We start from the raw sequence: 15,877 nt of genomic DNA, 5'->3' as shown, positions 1-15,877 counted from the left end.
CAGGGTGATAGTCACATTTGTATTTGAAAACTATTTGTAAAGATTAAATATCTAAAGACTTTGTTAACCTTAAGGTTGAAATATTTAGTTAAAAAACTTTGATCTCTTAATTATTCCCATCATCTTGTACATTGAAGGGAATTACATTTATTATTACCAAGAAAATTAATTTAGTAAAACTACTGATGTGAATCTTTTTTTTTTTTTTTGGTCTTTACTGCTCTAAGTTTCTTTTTTTTTTTTAATGATTTTTTTATTATATTATGTTAATCACCATACAGTACATCCCCGGATTCCGATGTAAAGTTCGATGCTTCATTAGTTGCGTATAACACCCAGTGAACCATGCAATACGTGCCCTCCTTACTACCCATCACCAGTCTATCCCATTCCCCCACCCCCATCCCCTCTGAAGTCTTCAGTTTGTTTCTCATAGTCCATAGTCTCTCATGTTTCATTCCCCCTTCTGATTACCCCCCTTTTCTTTATCCCTTTCTTTCCCTACCAATCATCCTAGTTCTTATGTTCCATAGATGAGAGAAATCATATGATAATTGTCTTTCTCTGCTTGACTTATTTCACTTAGCATTATCTGCTCCAGTGCCAATGTTGTGAAGTTCTATCCCATGAAAAAGGGGTCCCCTACTCCTCCGCCATCTTAGCTGACTCTTTTTGTTGATATCTTTATCATAATATCACATTGAACCATGAATATTTATTTGTTTCTGGGTGTAACTGTCACAGGGCTGTAACTTTCCTGAAGGCAAGAATATTGTGTCTTTTTCTACCTTTGTATATGTCCTGCAGAGGTTGCAAACTGGCCAACTGCAAGTTTGGCTATCAGTTTTGGTCCGAGAGTGTTTTAGATTTGAACTGGTTGCCAACATTTAAAAGTTAGGTGGCTTTACATTTAAAAAACAAAACAAACCAGGATTCCTGGCTTCTGGCTTCTCTCCAAGAATGAGAAAATTCTGGCAACATCGAACCCGAATTTTCCATAGCAGCAATTGGCTGTTCTGGAGTAGCAACCACCTCACTGGATGAAGCATGCTGTCCAATTTCCCATAGTGCCCAGCATCCCAGTGTTGCCCATCACGTTTCACTCATTTGTATTACACCTATCTGGATGCTCTGGGCACTTGGATTTGAGAAAGCTGCTGTAATGACTATCAGAGACTAGAACTTTGGAAGTGCCCAAGAAATCTTTGTTGAATAGATGAATGAAGGAACCATAAACATATACAATATAGAAAGTTTACCAGATTTACTTTTAAATGCACGAGGTGATAAGGTCTAGCTGTGCTTTAGCAACAGCTATTCCCATCATCTTTTTCAATTTAGAAGGTGTAGTAGTGTTGGGGTGTGAGAGAATGATGCTCTGAAATAACTGGCTTTCATTGGATATGATTGCCAGGCTGCCACAATTTTCAAGAGTAGATATTCTCAAATTTATCAAGTACTGGCATAATGCAGTGAAATGTGATAAAAAATAAAATATGATCAAATGCACTTGCCATTTATTTTGGAATGCATGACAATATCTATTCACTTGAGCAAAAACGAACAAACAACATCCAACTGTGTTTGAAGACAGGGTATCTTTGATCAGAATCTCTGAAATATCCCTTTGAGTTTAGCTATTAGTATAATAAACTTTATTAATTTGTATGTGACAGTAATTTGGGATTTATGATTATTTAGTCTAGTTGAACTAATGCATGACCCAACCTGTGAAGGAAGAGTTAGCCAAGTAGGTGAACTGTGTGGGTAGCATTTCATTCACAAAGGATGTAGAGAGGGGCAGAAATAATCTAATGAAAAAGAATATACTTTCCTAGTTTTAGTTTGGGGAAAGTATCATGGTACAGTGAAAAAGAGAAAGTGCCTCAGAGTCCCACACATTTCCTTTTGAATCCTGTTTCTGCTACTTATTTGGAGAGTTTAAATCGTCAGTTGCTTTTTCTGTCAAAAAAAAAAAAAAAGAATAAAAGCTGCGTTGAACTTGAAAAATTATGAGAGTATATACGTGTATCTAAAGTACCTTTGCATTTCGTGTTTCAATGCCTGGAACACTCTTGGATATGTACTTTCTCATTCAGGATTCAACTCATCTAAAGTAGAGAACGAGTGTAGGAGTCTAATATCACCCTTCATAGAACTTAACTAATCCGAAATTATCATGTTTATATATTTACTTATTTCTTTCCTGTCTCCTTCCTTACTGCCCACCCCCACCTGCCTTATACATACTATAGAATAAATGTAAACTCCATGAAGGCAGGGACTTTGTCTCTTAGTCACTACTACAAAATAGTACCTTTCTTATGGTAGACACTCAGTAGATATTTTTTGACTGGCTGGGCAGCTATGAATGCTCATAAATTATTAGCGCTCAATGAATGTATTTGTTAAACATAGAACAAGTTTATTTATTGTTATAAAATCCAGTGAGAAATTCTCCTAGTACTTTGTTAGCAGTACATTATGTGCTTTCTTTAAAAGTATTTTTTAATGTCACCCTAATTTTTAGCATTAATAAAAAGATGATCTGCTTTTTTAAAGGAGGAGAAATGCTTTGTATTTCATTCTTAACTCTCTCTTCTGGTCCCATTTGCATTTTTTTCATTCATTTCTTCAGTCATTTTATTTACCTTTTTAAAAAATCCTATAACAAGTATGTTATAGCTGTTCTCACATATTTTCTTATCAACTCAACTGAAGGCACTTCCTCAAGGGAATATAGAAGAAGTCTGCATCTTGTTCGCCCAGCACTTTCTTTGCTGTATTGTAATCACTGAAGTGGTAGATGCTCAGTAAGAACTTATTGAATCAGTAAGGAACTGAGTATGAGACTGGTAGTGGTTATAGCATCCATTACATCTGTCTCTTTCCAGCTCTGTTCCTATGAATGCTTTAGGAACCTTAGCCAAAAAGAAAGGATTAATTTCGAGTCATCACTCTCTTAAATGAAAAACTGCCAGATGTACAGTTAACATCATTTGTTGTAGTAACATCTAAATCATTGTAGTTATTCCCAGGTAACCATTTTGTGAGTGAGAGAAGGAAGGAAGGAAGGAAGGAAGGAAGGAAGGAAGGAAGGAAGGAAGGAAGGAAAAAAGGAAAAGGAAAAGGAAGGAAAAGGGAAGGAAAGGAAAAAGGAAAGGAAAAGGAAAGGAATTGATGAATAATTAGACCTACATAATGTGGCAGTTATGTAAATCAAGCTTATATTTTTACCTTAAGAATATTTGACTGTCTTGGATATTTAATGATTATACTATAGCCCATATTGCTTTTTTTCAAGTAAAGTATTATGTGTATTCTGTCACTGTTCCTTCAATTTCAGAATACTAAAGCAGATAGTTCCTATTGGTACTTATTAGGCTACTTTAACATCATTAAAAACAATAAAAGTATATGTGTGAAAAATTAATTTAGCACAATATTTCTATCTTTATGTCTCAAGGACTATAAAGAAATAAGAAGGAGATAAAGTATATAGTTTTATCAGTGGCATGTTTTTATGTTGTTCTGTGTTCTCTACTTCCTTAAGTAATCTTAATATACTGTTCAGTAGGGTAGGTACTATACACATGTGGCAATTTAAATTTAGATTAATTGTAATTAAATAAAGTTAAAAATTACGTTCCTTAATCAACTACAATAGCTAGCTCTGTTCTAAATGCTCAGTAGTCCCATGGGACTAGTGGCCACCCTATTAGGACAGATATAGAACATTTCTATCATCACAGAAAATTCTGTTAGCACTGGTAGACCATCATACACACAACTCCTTACCTTTTATTTTGCCACATTGTACATAAGATTTTTTGTTTATAATTTGAAAATGAAGTTTAATATTTTCTAGAAATACTACCTTGTTAATTTCTTGAAAGCTGTTCCCCAAAGTGGTTGTTTTATCAACTGTATATTTACATCGGCATGTTCTTTTTTTCCTTTGTTTTTCCATTTATTAAGATAGTCAACACCTGACATTTTCATCATTATTTAAATCTCTGAGTTCTGTGATGAATACAGTTGAAGTAATGCCTCTAGGTATTATTAACTTGTAAGACAACATTGCGTATGACAGTGTCTCCATGCGCCTCATATACAATGAAAAAAATACTTATTAAATGGTGATTTTTCCCCCTTTATCTTATTAAGTAAATTATATGGTCCTTTTATATGGAAGCCTCCATAGTTAGAGATGTAAAACAGCAATTTCTTGGTTCTATAGCATGACATAGTTCAGAGCTGAGATTAGAGAAACCCCGTAGAGTTGTTAATACTTGAGGGCATCCCCAACTAGAAAAGTATGTGAATTTAGGCATGGGAGGAAGGAAGGATCTGCTTTAAATTTAGTGTAGGGTCACTGAATCTTAATGATAGATTAAACAAGGGAGGTAGAATAATGAATAGGGGTATGCAGTGTGTAGCACTAATACCAGAAGTCCATGGTTTGTGGCGGTTTTTTAATGTCCTTTCCCATATGGTTTTGAATAGAGTAGGTTATGGCAGGGATGAGCTAAGGAATAGCTTTGTTAATGAATAAATAGGAGTAATTTTTTTTTTTAACGGGAGACTTCAGACAATTTATTTGGAATGCCTGCTTATTTAATGAATCATGATTTTTAAAAAAATTCTGACCTTAATACATTAAGATCAGAATACATTGGCTAGGGTATTCCTGTTATTTTCTTTGTAAAATAGCTATATTTACATTCAGAGCCAGCCCTAACAGTGAAATCCTTGGGTTGGGATTGTAACTGCCTTAATTAAAACCCAGTTGTGTGGAGCTTCTGAGCATTGGCAGCATCAGTCCTTAGTTAGGGTTTGGTGTGTAGTATTAGACTTTAACTCATAGTGTCAATTCACTTTGATAAGCTTTAATTAAATTGTCATTTGAAAGAAGTGTCCTACTCTACCTCATTCACCTAAAATTAACAAGGTATGTGATTATGGTGCCCATCCTCTTATTACAGTTTTGCTCTTAGTCAAGGCAGCTACTTTCCTTAAGATATCCCCCTGCCCTCCCACCCACATATCTCTTGGAGAGAGAAATACTGAAAGCTGATCTTGGAAAGTAACAGGTTAGAATCAGAAAACCTAACTGGATGCACTTCTAAATATCACTCAGGTCTGCTCTTCAGAGATTACTAATATTTCCAAAAGGAGAGGTTAAATAGGTTGTCTCTGGTGCCTTGGTTAAGCAGAGTGAAGGGAAATGTAACTCTCCTGACTCCAGGGCCCCAAATGCAAACACTGGCCTAGTGTTCCCAAACTTTCTCCTTGATGTGGATGACTTGAATGGTTTATTTTCACTTGGTGAGCCACACCCCCAGGCCACTTTAGTATTCATGGCAGACCCCAACACTAAGTCCCTTTGTTGTCTTTGTTTTTTGCATTTTTTTGTTAACAAGAAAAGATAAAATTATAAGAGACCTGATTATAGACTGAGCTTCCATTGCTGATGGTTCCCACCACTTTTTTCAGCATCTCAGAGAAAGGCAAAGGCCTGGATGGGCAACAGAAAGCAGCAAAGCAAACATAAACATCATGTGTAAGCATCAGTGTGGTGCTACCCGAATGGGTAAAGGATACTACAGTCTTTATCAAAATATAAAGATGGGTCTTTGCCCAAAACAGTAGAGTTGGCAGCATTTTAAAAAATTCGATGTTTCCTCTAGAAGCAATGGTCTTTCTTTAAAAAAATTTTTTTAAGAGGAAAGAAGAAATGGATTAAGAACTTTAAAAATCTGCATTATCATCCTGACTTAGACTAACTGAATGACATTTGGGCAAGTAGTTTAATTTCTGTGTGTGTGTGTGTGTGTGTAAAATTTAAAAGAAAATGAAATTCTATGAAAAGACAGATTGGTAGGGTAGATGTCCCACAATTTTACATTACAACCTGTAGAGATTGTAAGTAAAACAAATTCTTGACCAGAGTTTCACTTGTCCAAATCAAAAGCATAAAAGAGGGGTTGGCAAGAGTGCCCAACTGTTGAGAGAAGGAAAACTAGAATAATAAGGTAGGGCATAATTTACTATATATTGGCAAAGTAGAAGAAGCAAGCCTGTAGTGTGACTGTCTTCATATTCTTTTATTCTAGGCAGAACTCTTATATTAGCATGGGGTGGAAACTCAGAAGGCTTTGCGCACAAGTTTATAGGAGAAAGAGCCTTTGCTACCTCTCAATTTATAGTTTATTTACTGTTTTAACTGTTCTTCTTTTGCCCTGATTTATTTTCCTTGAAAATTTTTTATCTTGCTGTTTCTTTCCCAGCTGTGTGTGACACCAGGAACTGCCCTCTTACTGTGAAGGCCACATTCAATTGTTGAAACAATAACAAGTTGCTATTTGATCTGGCAGTTGTCATTCCTCTATAGTGCTTAAAAGTACAAAATCTACAGCCTGTAACTTTCTCTTCATTGCCTGTTGCAGCACAACAGGTGTGAAAAGGCTCTCTGGGTCTCATGACAGAGCTTTTTATTTATAGTTGGTTACTCTTACTTGTTACCATTTAATGCCCACCCTTTAGAGTAAGTATAAATGGTCTCATAGAAAATTCTTACACATTGCATTTATAAGAGTGTCCGGTGGGAAAGAATTTTAAAGATAATTTAATACAACCCTTTATTTCACAGAAGAGGAAATTCAGGCTAAGAGAAGATTATGTCATAGTCGTCAAAGAATCTAGACTTTAGAATCTCCGAGAACTAAATTAAATCCTAATCTCACCATTTATTAACTGAGTCACCTTAGGTAAATTATTTATTGTCTCTGAGCCTCAATTTTCTCATTTGTTAAATGAAGATAATAATATATGTAAAAGGTTGTTGTGAAGATGGTATGTTAACATAAAACCTAGTTCTTGGTTTGTAGAAGATACTCAGTAAATGTTCGGTTGCTTCTCTTTCCTTCCCCTTTCCTTTGTTCAGGGTTACTTATAATTAGTAGCACAGCTGAAATGAAAATGAGATTGTTCTGACTCGAAGGGCATGTCTTTACCTTGAATAAAAACAAAACAAAACAAAATTCTTATTACAGAAGTAATAGAAACTTAGAAAAGATAAAAAGAAAATAAAAATGAGTCATAATACCATGATACAGAGGGAACAAATTTTATCTTTATTGTGTATCTTTTTTCTGTGCGTACACGTAGTATACATATACATATGTAATATATATACATACGTGTATGTGTATATATGTATATATATGTGTAACTTAATAACAAGCAGAAATGTACATAATTTTGTAACCTGGTTTTTCTTTAATATGTAACGACTTTTAATGTTAGTAAATATTCTTCTATATCAAGGTCAGCACACTTTTTCTGTAAAGGGATAAATAATAAATATTTTAGGCTTTGCAGGCCATACAGCCTCTGTTGCATCTACTCAGCTCTGCCATCGTAGTAGTTCCGAAGCAGCCACAAACAGTATATATAAACAAGTGGAAGTGGTAGTGTTCCAGTACAACTTCATTCACAAACACAGCAGACTGAATTTGGCCTCTGGGCTGTACTTTGCTGACCCTGGTTCTACACCATCATTTTAATGGATGCATGATATTTCATTCATTTATTTATTTATTTATTCATTTATACTATTATTGGATATTAAGAATTGTGCCAATTTTGTATATGTCTGATGATATACAAGGTGCAATGAATGTCCTTACAGTTAAACATTGGGTTTTACACATATGATTATATCCTTAAGATTAACTTTCATACTGCTTCTGACATTACATCAAATTGTCTACTAAAATTCAGATGTAAAAATCAAAACATTTCTGATGTACAAGTATTTCTTGATTTGCATAATCCATCTTTGAAGTAATACATAAAATTGAACTTTATAAAATGGTTAAGTTAAAGTAAAACTCCTAAAAATGTTCTTATCATGTTCAGTTATTTCTAGGATTGACTTTTGACTTAACTGGTGTTTTCCTTGTGGAAGGGGTTATAAATTGATTGATTTACTTTATTTTAGAAAGGAAAATTTTAAGAGCATTTTTTTGAATGACTGATATATTCACTGCAGGCATTAAAAACATTTGTATATGTTAGGCCACTAAATAGTTTGAAAAACTTTGCTCTCTTATGGTTTCCAAAAAGAATAGAGAGGAGATATTGCCCTCTAGGACAAGGTCTTGACTGACTGATACGAGGTTAACTTCTTGCTATTTTTCCTTTAGGTCTTGTTTCAGCTAGCCTAAGAGAGTGACAAAAAACGAACAAATAAAAAAACTTTAGCTTTTCATTTGCTTCAAACATGGTTCTCGGATGTTTAGGAACATTTATTTCTTCAATTCAGCTGATGTGTAGAGGTGTCTCCAAGTTTACTTATTTATTTATTATTTATTTATTGTGACCAGTGTATCACTTATTATGGATTTGCAATTTTACTGTATTGTCTAAATATATATTATAGCCAGAAGGCAATCACACTTAAGCTTAAGGCAGAAAACAGAAGAATAACACAAATTTTCAATGATGAAGATTATTATTTCTCAATTATTTCAGTGCTATAAAGTCTGTAGTAAAGAGGTAGTGGGGTGTCTCATTAATTTCTTAAACTAACAATGATGACTTTATCATTCAAATAAAATTATAGCATGTCTAGAATTTCTGTAACAAATCATTATTAATCATATTTATTTTCAGGATTATCTACATTAGGCACAAATTCAAGGAACTTTAGAATGAGTATGCTAGGGAGGCATGGTTATCTGGGAAAGCCTATGATTCACACATCCTAAAACAGTGCTTCTTAAACTTTGGCTTAGTAAGAATCACTTAGAGGGCTCATTAAAACACAGATTGCTAGGCCCCAGAGTTTCCAACACACTAGGTTTGGGACAGGTCCCCCAAATTTTCATTTCTAGTTTTCAGGCGTAATAGTATTTTTCTCCAGGTACCACGCTTGAGAACCACTGTTGTAGAAAAATAGTTGTTCTATTTATTGTTGTTGTTTATGATTTCAAATTCTGCAACTTCATAGTTTCTTGAAACCTTTTTTTTTTCCAGAAAGCTCTTAAAATTTAGCATCTTTACTATTTGTGAAAATATACTTAGCCTTGATCATCTGTAAGCATTTTCTTAGCTCTATAGGAATTCTCTTTTAACATCCAGGCTTAACCTTTGGCTAAAGATATGAATTTATTTTAATTTATGATCATTAGTTCAGTCACTTTAAATATGATCTAACTTTGCAATTTTTATATCATTTGCACCCACACCAACCTTTTAGGGTAGGCAGTTATGAATATAACCATGTTCCTAATGAGTGTTAAATCTTATCCTTGGTAGTTTTCAGGATGGCTAAAATCCAAGTATATACATTCAAATGTGTTTCCACATTTGATTAGCTTTATTGTCATCATTCCCAGTAGTCTCTTAAAATGCCAATTGTCAAACTTCTTTACTGACAAGAGGTAGAATAAGTTTTTTAAGTATGGTATACAAAGCAAAACTTAGTTACAGTTGTTGGAATGGAGAATTCAGTTAGAGCCAAAAGATGTTTTAAAGAGCAGAATACAGTCAGTTCAAAGCCTGATTGAAAGCAACTTCAATTTTATAGTTTTCTTCAAACAACATCTTCATTGTTTTCTGGAAAAATGGTATTTGAGAAAAAGAAGTGTCTCGAGTTACTGTTTTTATGAGGAGAGAATTGCTGAGTCTTTTAAATGGTTAATGAGAAGAAGTAATAGTTAAACACTTGGAGCATTGATTTCTGATTTGAATTCTCCAACACAGGCCAGCCCTGAGGGAAGGGGAAAAAAAGCTCGCTAATTAACATTTGATTACTGATGCCACCTTCTCATTCCCCTTGCACCATCCGGTTTCAAGTGTTTTTGTTCAGGAAGGATTTTTAGGATGGTTTTAACTAGCATTTTAGTAAAACAAATCCATCTGCAACTGCAGTGAGTATATAATATGTTAAAAAAGAAGAAAAAGGAAAGTCCTTAGATATGAAGTATGTGTTCAAAACCCAGTCTGGATCAGGAATGATTGGTTTCTTAACTATAAGCCTTTCAGAGCACCAAAGATTGCTAGGAAACTGGAAGGAAGCCTAGTCTGTATGCCTTATTTTGATTTAAACACCCACACACAAATACTTATTTGTTCAGCGCAGTTACTATTTAACAAACTCCTAACCAGAGCACCATTTGATAGTGTGAAGTACTTGGAGTTCAAAGTTTGATATAATTAAAATTTGGATAAGTTCAGGTTCTAACAGGACCAAAGGCCTTTTTCTTCTACGATTGATAAGAGAATGAGATAGATATCTGTTTCAGGGTGCCTTTTGGTAAGGGTTGTAATTTGCCATAGTATTCTTAATTCAGAAAGATTAGGAACTAGAATACTCCTAAATTGATAGCTATTCTAATCCCATGGCAATTAAATATTTTCTTTTTTTGCTATATTAAAATGTTTGATATGTGAAGAATCCTGAGCCAGATTTCAAACTTTTAAAGATGTTGACATAAATTAATGGAACTTTACAACTATATCACTTAGCTAGTAATATTCTGGCAAAACCATAGCCTCACTGATAACATTTGGTTGATGGAGTAGTTATTTGGGAAACCAGCATGACTGGCTTTATTTTTAAATGAGATTTTGTAAGAGGAAACTGTTATTTATCCTTTTAAAAAATGTAGACTTTTTAGTGTAATAAAAAGCAAAAGCTAAGACTCTTCTCATCTAAGAAAAAATTCACTTAAATGCTTATTATAAATCTTTATTTCTTACCTGAAATTATTTGCAATTTTCCTTTTTGATGTATTGTATTAACTCTTTACTATTTTTCTTCCATGTTCATTTTAAACTTTCCCATATTGCTTTCTTGTCTTACACATATAGTCAGCTCTTCTTTTCCTGTTCCTAGGATTAACTCCAATATTGTCATAAAATTTTAGAATTTTGAAAATCAGAAGTGATATTGTTTTATTCTCTTCTAATATTGAGTAAACTAAGTCTCAGAGGGATTTCACCAACTTGCCCGCAATAACAGCTGGACAAAATTAAGACTAGAAATCTAGTTCTCTCCTTTCATTATGCCATAATACCTCAAACCTTGTGCCTTTTCTACTGTCAGAATCTACTTTCTCTTGGATAGTACCGAAATGACGTTTAAAATTCCCTGAAATGTTTTTCAGTAGTTTGATCAACATTTAGCACACAAGGAATGATTTTATTAAAGCTGACAAGTTTCTACTAAGTTTTTTATATTTCAGTTTGAGTAGCTGCAAACAACTCATTTGAGGCTAATCTGAGCCTCAAAATTTAGCCTTTAGCAGAGTAACTTCCTAAGAATTTTTTTCCTAAGAAATTCTGATAAAATTTAACTAAAAAATAAAATAATTTGGAAATTTATGGAACTCAAAAGAAAACTTTGTAGGAGATGAAGATCTTATATAATTTTATATTGAGCAGGTCATAATAAAAATGATCTTTTCCCCAGTGCTGTATTTATCACTGAAAATTCCACATGAGGAAATATGAATTTTGAAGTAAAGAGCATTGCTTAGCTTTATACATTAATTATTGTATAACAAATAGATGTTTATTATGAAAAGCAAATGAACACATCAGTACTATATTCTATACCATTTCAAGTTAATATAATTTTTTTCTTCATCACAAACAGTAGTGTTATCTGAAGCAATGGGAAGGAATGAAACTATCCTTTTAGAAAATCTAGAAAACAAACTCTGAAAAGTCTGTTGTCAATCTAGAATACTTAATCCATAAAGAGTATACTTTGCAACATAACTTTAATGTTCAGCTGGTAATCAAAGCATTTATTAAATTTCTTCAGAATTAATTGAAATATTTGCATAGTTTAGCAGCCCGAAATCTCATAGATTTAGAATGCATAACCAGAATTGAAAAGATTATGAAGGTTCAGCATGTTATTGAGCTAATGCTGATCAAAGAAAATGTGTAAGACAAAAAGGCCCTTAGGAAATGTTACCCTGTGAAGTGCCACTTGTCCTTAACTGGAATTTAACACAAATCTCTAAAGATGAAACTCCATCAGAGGTAGCACAATAATGGCAGCTGGGCATGTCAGCTACAACATCCCAACCTGTGTGTATGTTCTTTCTGCCTCTCTCAAGTGCTGTCAAATCTTTCAAGTCAATCAGTCTCTCAGTTTCTCTCTCTTCTTCCCGGTCCCCTTTCCCCCTTCCCTTTAGTCCTACCTTTCTTCCCTGAGCCTCTCACTTTCCTTCTTCCTCTGTTTCTCCATCCTTCTTCCCTCTCTGGGAGAACTCTGTGTTCTTCATTTGATTCATGATGACCTTAAATTCACCTGCATCATTTCATACACAGCTGTATTTTGTTATTCAGGTTTCCTAGAACACTAATTTTTTAGAAGAATCATTTTTACTTTTGTGTACATTTGGGATTTTTTCCTTCTCTACAAGATTGTGACGTAAAATTTTCATTAAGTAAAACCGTCAGTAAAGGTAATGGAATTTGAATATCTCCATTAGTAAAACTATCACTCATTTTGTGCTTTTGCTATCATTATCACTTATCTTTCTTTCATATAATGGTAAAATCAGCCTATGGTTGCAGCATTGATAAAATAGGGAATTGTTTTTGAGGGACTAGTTTGTTCACTTAAATTGTTGTTTAGTGATTGTGGTTTAACACATGATTCTTTTTGCTTAATCTCAGAAACTCTGTCAATTTAGTTTTTCCATTGGAACAATCAAACATTAGCCTAATATGCTTTACGTTGTACTGTCTCAGCCAAGTTCTGTCCACATTAACCAGTTTATTCTATGACAAGTTGCTTAACAGATGTCATTCTGGGAAGAACAATGAAGCCAAATACTTGTGCAATGGCTAACATTACTCTAACTTTGATCACTTTTGTTCAGCACATCAGTCTGGCGTTGTGCTTTATACCAACATAACACTATAGCCAGAAAATGCTTTTCAGGCTTAGAATAGCAAAGGAATGTTATTCAATTCAGTGCAGTTACAGATGAGTTAATGGAAGAAGAAAAATACTGTTTATTTCATAATACCATATTGTTGTGTTTTGGAATTAAGGTGGAATTTAAAGAATCCCACTCCAGAGTTATTTGTTTATATACTCAACCCATAGTATTTGTGTATACTCTTCAGTGCTGGGGTAGGCTTGCCACCTTTCCAACAGATGTAAATATTTGTCTTATCTTTCTACTCCCCCACCAAATAGCTGAGGAAGCTTGGTATATCTAGACAACGTAATTCAAAAATAACTTTAAGAAAGGAATTTTTTGTGTTGAGGCCTGAAGTCTCCTCATAATCCCTTTTCTGTCCTTTCCCTTTCTTTTATTAATATAATGCTTTGGGTTTATGGAACACCCTTCTTAAGAGCACTACTGTTTAAGCATGACAAAATAGTCTTGGCTAGTGGAAGTGGTCAGAAGTTTGCCCAGTTGCATTTGGTTAAATTGTTGGGTTGATAATAACTAATGAAAATTTTCACACTTAATGCAACTGGCCATAAACAAAATACTGCATGGTAGACTGGCCATTGTAAGAACCTCTGAAGAAAAGCTGTTTGTTTGAATTGAGTGGGGATCAAGCCATGCCCCCAAGCTCCTCAGTTCTCACTTACTTAGTCTTTTTTCACAGGTGTACATTAGAGATAAAAATAGATTGAGTTCCGTGTTTTGTTTTGTTTTGTTTTTTTCCCCAGCGAATATATATCTCTATTTCACTGGAAGGATAACTTAGATGTGTTTATGTATAATAAACAGTAATGTGATACAAGATGCTGTAATTGGCAACATGATACTTTAGGCTTCTGCGTTTTTAAAACATGAATGAATGCTGCTTGTTTTCCATATCGAAGTGGCATCATAGAACAGATTATATGCCACATTTCAATATTAGCTTTACTTGTTACAGTCAGGTATTCCTGTAACTAACTTGAAGAGTTAGTTAAAATGGGGTGATCTCTCCATTCTTAAGACTTCTTAGTTTTTTAAATTTGTACATTCGGAATGATACAGAATTTCTGTATCCTATTTAGAAGTAAAGCTGAAAATGGATATGACACCTCTTAATTACTGGGTTACATAGAGTTTAAACTTCCAGCACTTTATTTGGAGAAACTACTTACCTCCTGTCCTTTTAAAATGAAAGGTATAATGTTGCATGTTGAGAAAAGTAGTTTTTCATCTTTAACAGTATTTAAAAAGTATCATTACTCTATTTTCAGGAAGAGCCTAAATAGTATTTTAATGGATGGCTCTCAGTTAATATTCTGTTGAAATAGTTTTTAATTTGGGGTGATATCAAAGAAATAATCTGTGCTGCTTTATTAAGTTTTATATCTTTGAAACTTCCACCAAACAATAAAGATACCTTCAGGTTTTTCCTCCTGCCCTCTCCAAAAAATAAAACAAAACAAAAACTATATAGAAACTTGAAGTATATCTTTTGTTTATTGCACATCATGAGTCATTTAAAAATTCAAAACATTATTAACATTTATGATTATAGTCCATCATAGATGAACTGTGTACCTAAATTTTCCTGACTATAAAGAAACTTGAAGTCATCCAGGAATATAAAAACAATTGGCAGAGGGAGATGTTTATTGAACCTTTATTTCACCTAGCCTTCATTGAGAATCTGCTTTTAAATTTGGTTTAGATTTTTTTACAAAATTTTTCTGACTTCTGTTTTCCTAGTTTCAAATTTTTGTTTCAAATCCAGAAGAGAAAAGGAAATACAATGAATATCACATAAATGGCAATGATCATAAGTCATGTGGAAACCCTATTTTAATTGTGCTTTTTCTTTGTATAGGTAAAGAGAAATGTGTATGACCTTACGAGTATCCCCGTTCGCCATCAATTATGGGAGGGCTGGCCAACTTCTGCCACAGATGACTCAGTAAGTGACAGTTATCAGTTTTTTATTCTCTTCTCTTTTTTGCCACTTTCAGTCTGATTGGTTGTGATAATAAGCAGAAGCAGATGTTCTGAATGTTCCATTGAAAGAACTTTATAAATCAAATAATATGAAAATAAGGAGTTGTGATAATTTGAGTTCACTTGCAGAACAGATATCATAAACCAAGTATATCAGCGTTCTTTTGGTAATGTTAGTATCAATATCAGGAATTTGATGCTGCTTGATTTAATTTTTTCCTTAATGAAAAGAATATATTTAGATGTTCCTAATGAAATATCCTAAGCACAATTTTTTCCCCTAAATTACAGATGTCTCAAAATCAACCTAATCATTATATTTAATTTTAAAATTACATTTCCCATAGCAGGTTGATAGTTTTTTAAAAAGTTAATTTTTATAGTAATATTAATGGCCCTTTATTCTTAAAATACCCATAATTTTCACCACCGTAAAAAGCTAGAGGAAAAGATTTTTACCTATTATTTTGTCTATTTACGGTGATTATCCTACTGTAAATTTTTGAAACCTTTCCCCTCTCTGCCCTGTTTGCAGTTATTATTCTTTTCTAAGAAAATACATTTTATCATCTAAGGAGGCCAGCTGAAATTACATTTTGGCCACTTTTACCCATAATCTTGTTCTCATACACTTTAAAAAAAAAAAAAAAGAAGAGAAGGTAAAAAATGAGAATGTTTCAAGAATTTTGAAGTTGTCCAATGTTTGTAATGAATAGGGCTAAAAAGAAATTGAGACTTTGTAAACATCTTTTAATAATAAATACCCAAATGTTTATAGCTAGGAAGCGAATTACCTTTTTGCATTTTCTAGTAAATACTGTGTTTATATCTGTATGATAATTACTTCTCTCTCAGCACCACCATCATACATTTTGTGGAAGATAGAAACATTTTTAAACAATTTATGTAGATGC

At 33.4% G+C, this 15,877-nt stretch overlaps 1 protein-coding gene across 3 annotated transcripts in view; it reads left to right on the top strand.

Annotated features, from left to right (window-relative positions):
* Positions 1-15,877, top strand: part of FAF1 (Fas associated factor 1) — a 474,879-nt gene that overhangs the window by 264,075 nt on the left and 194,927 nt on the right. For all 3 annotated transcript variants that reach the window (XM_011227828.3, XM_034652358.1, XM_034652351.1), the window contains exon 8: positions 14,839-14,925. In XM_011227828.3, coding sequence (XP_011226130.2) covers positions 14,839-14,925 — 87 coding nt within the window. The remainder of the gene's footprint in view (positions 1-14,838; positions 14,926-15,877) is intronic.

This window comes from Ailuropoda melanoleuca, chromosome 2, assembly GCF_002007445.2.
Source record: "Ailuropoda melanoleuca isolate Jingjing chromosome 2, ASM200744v2, whole genome shotgun sequence".
NCBI classification, from domain to species: domain Eukaryota; kingdom Metazoa; phylum Chordata; class Mammalia; order Carnivora; family Ursidae; genus Ailuropoda; species Ailuropoda melanoleuca.
This window is presented reverse-complemented; position numbering and strand designations above follow the sequence as displayed.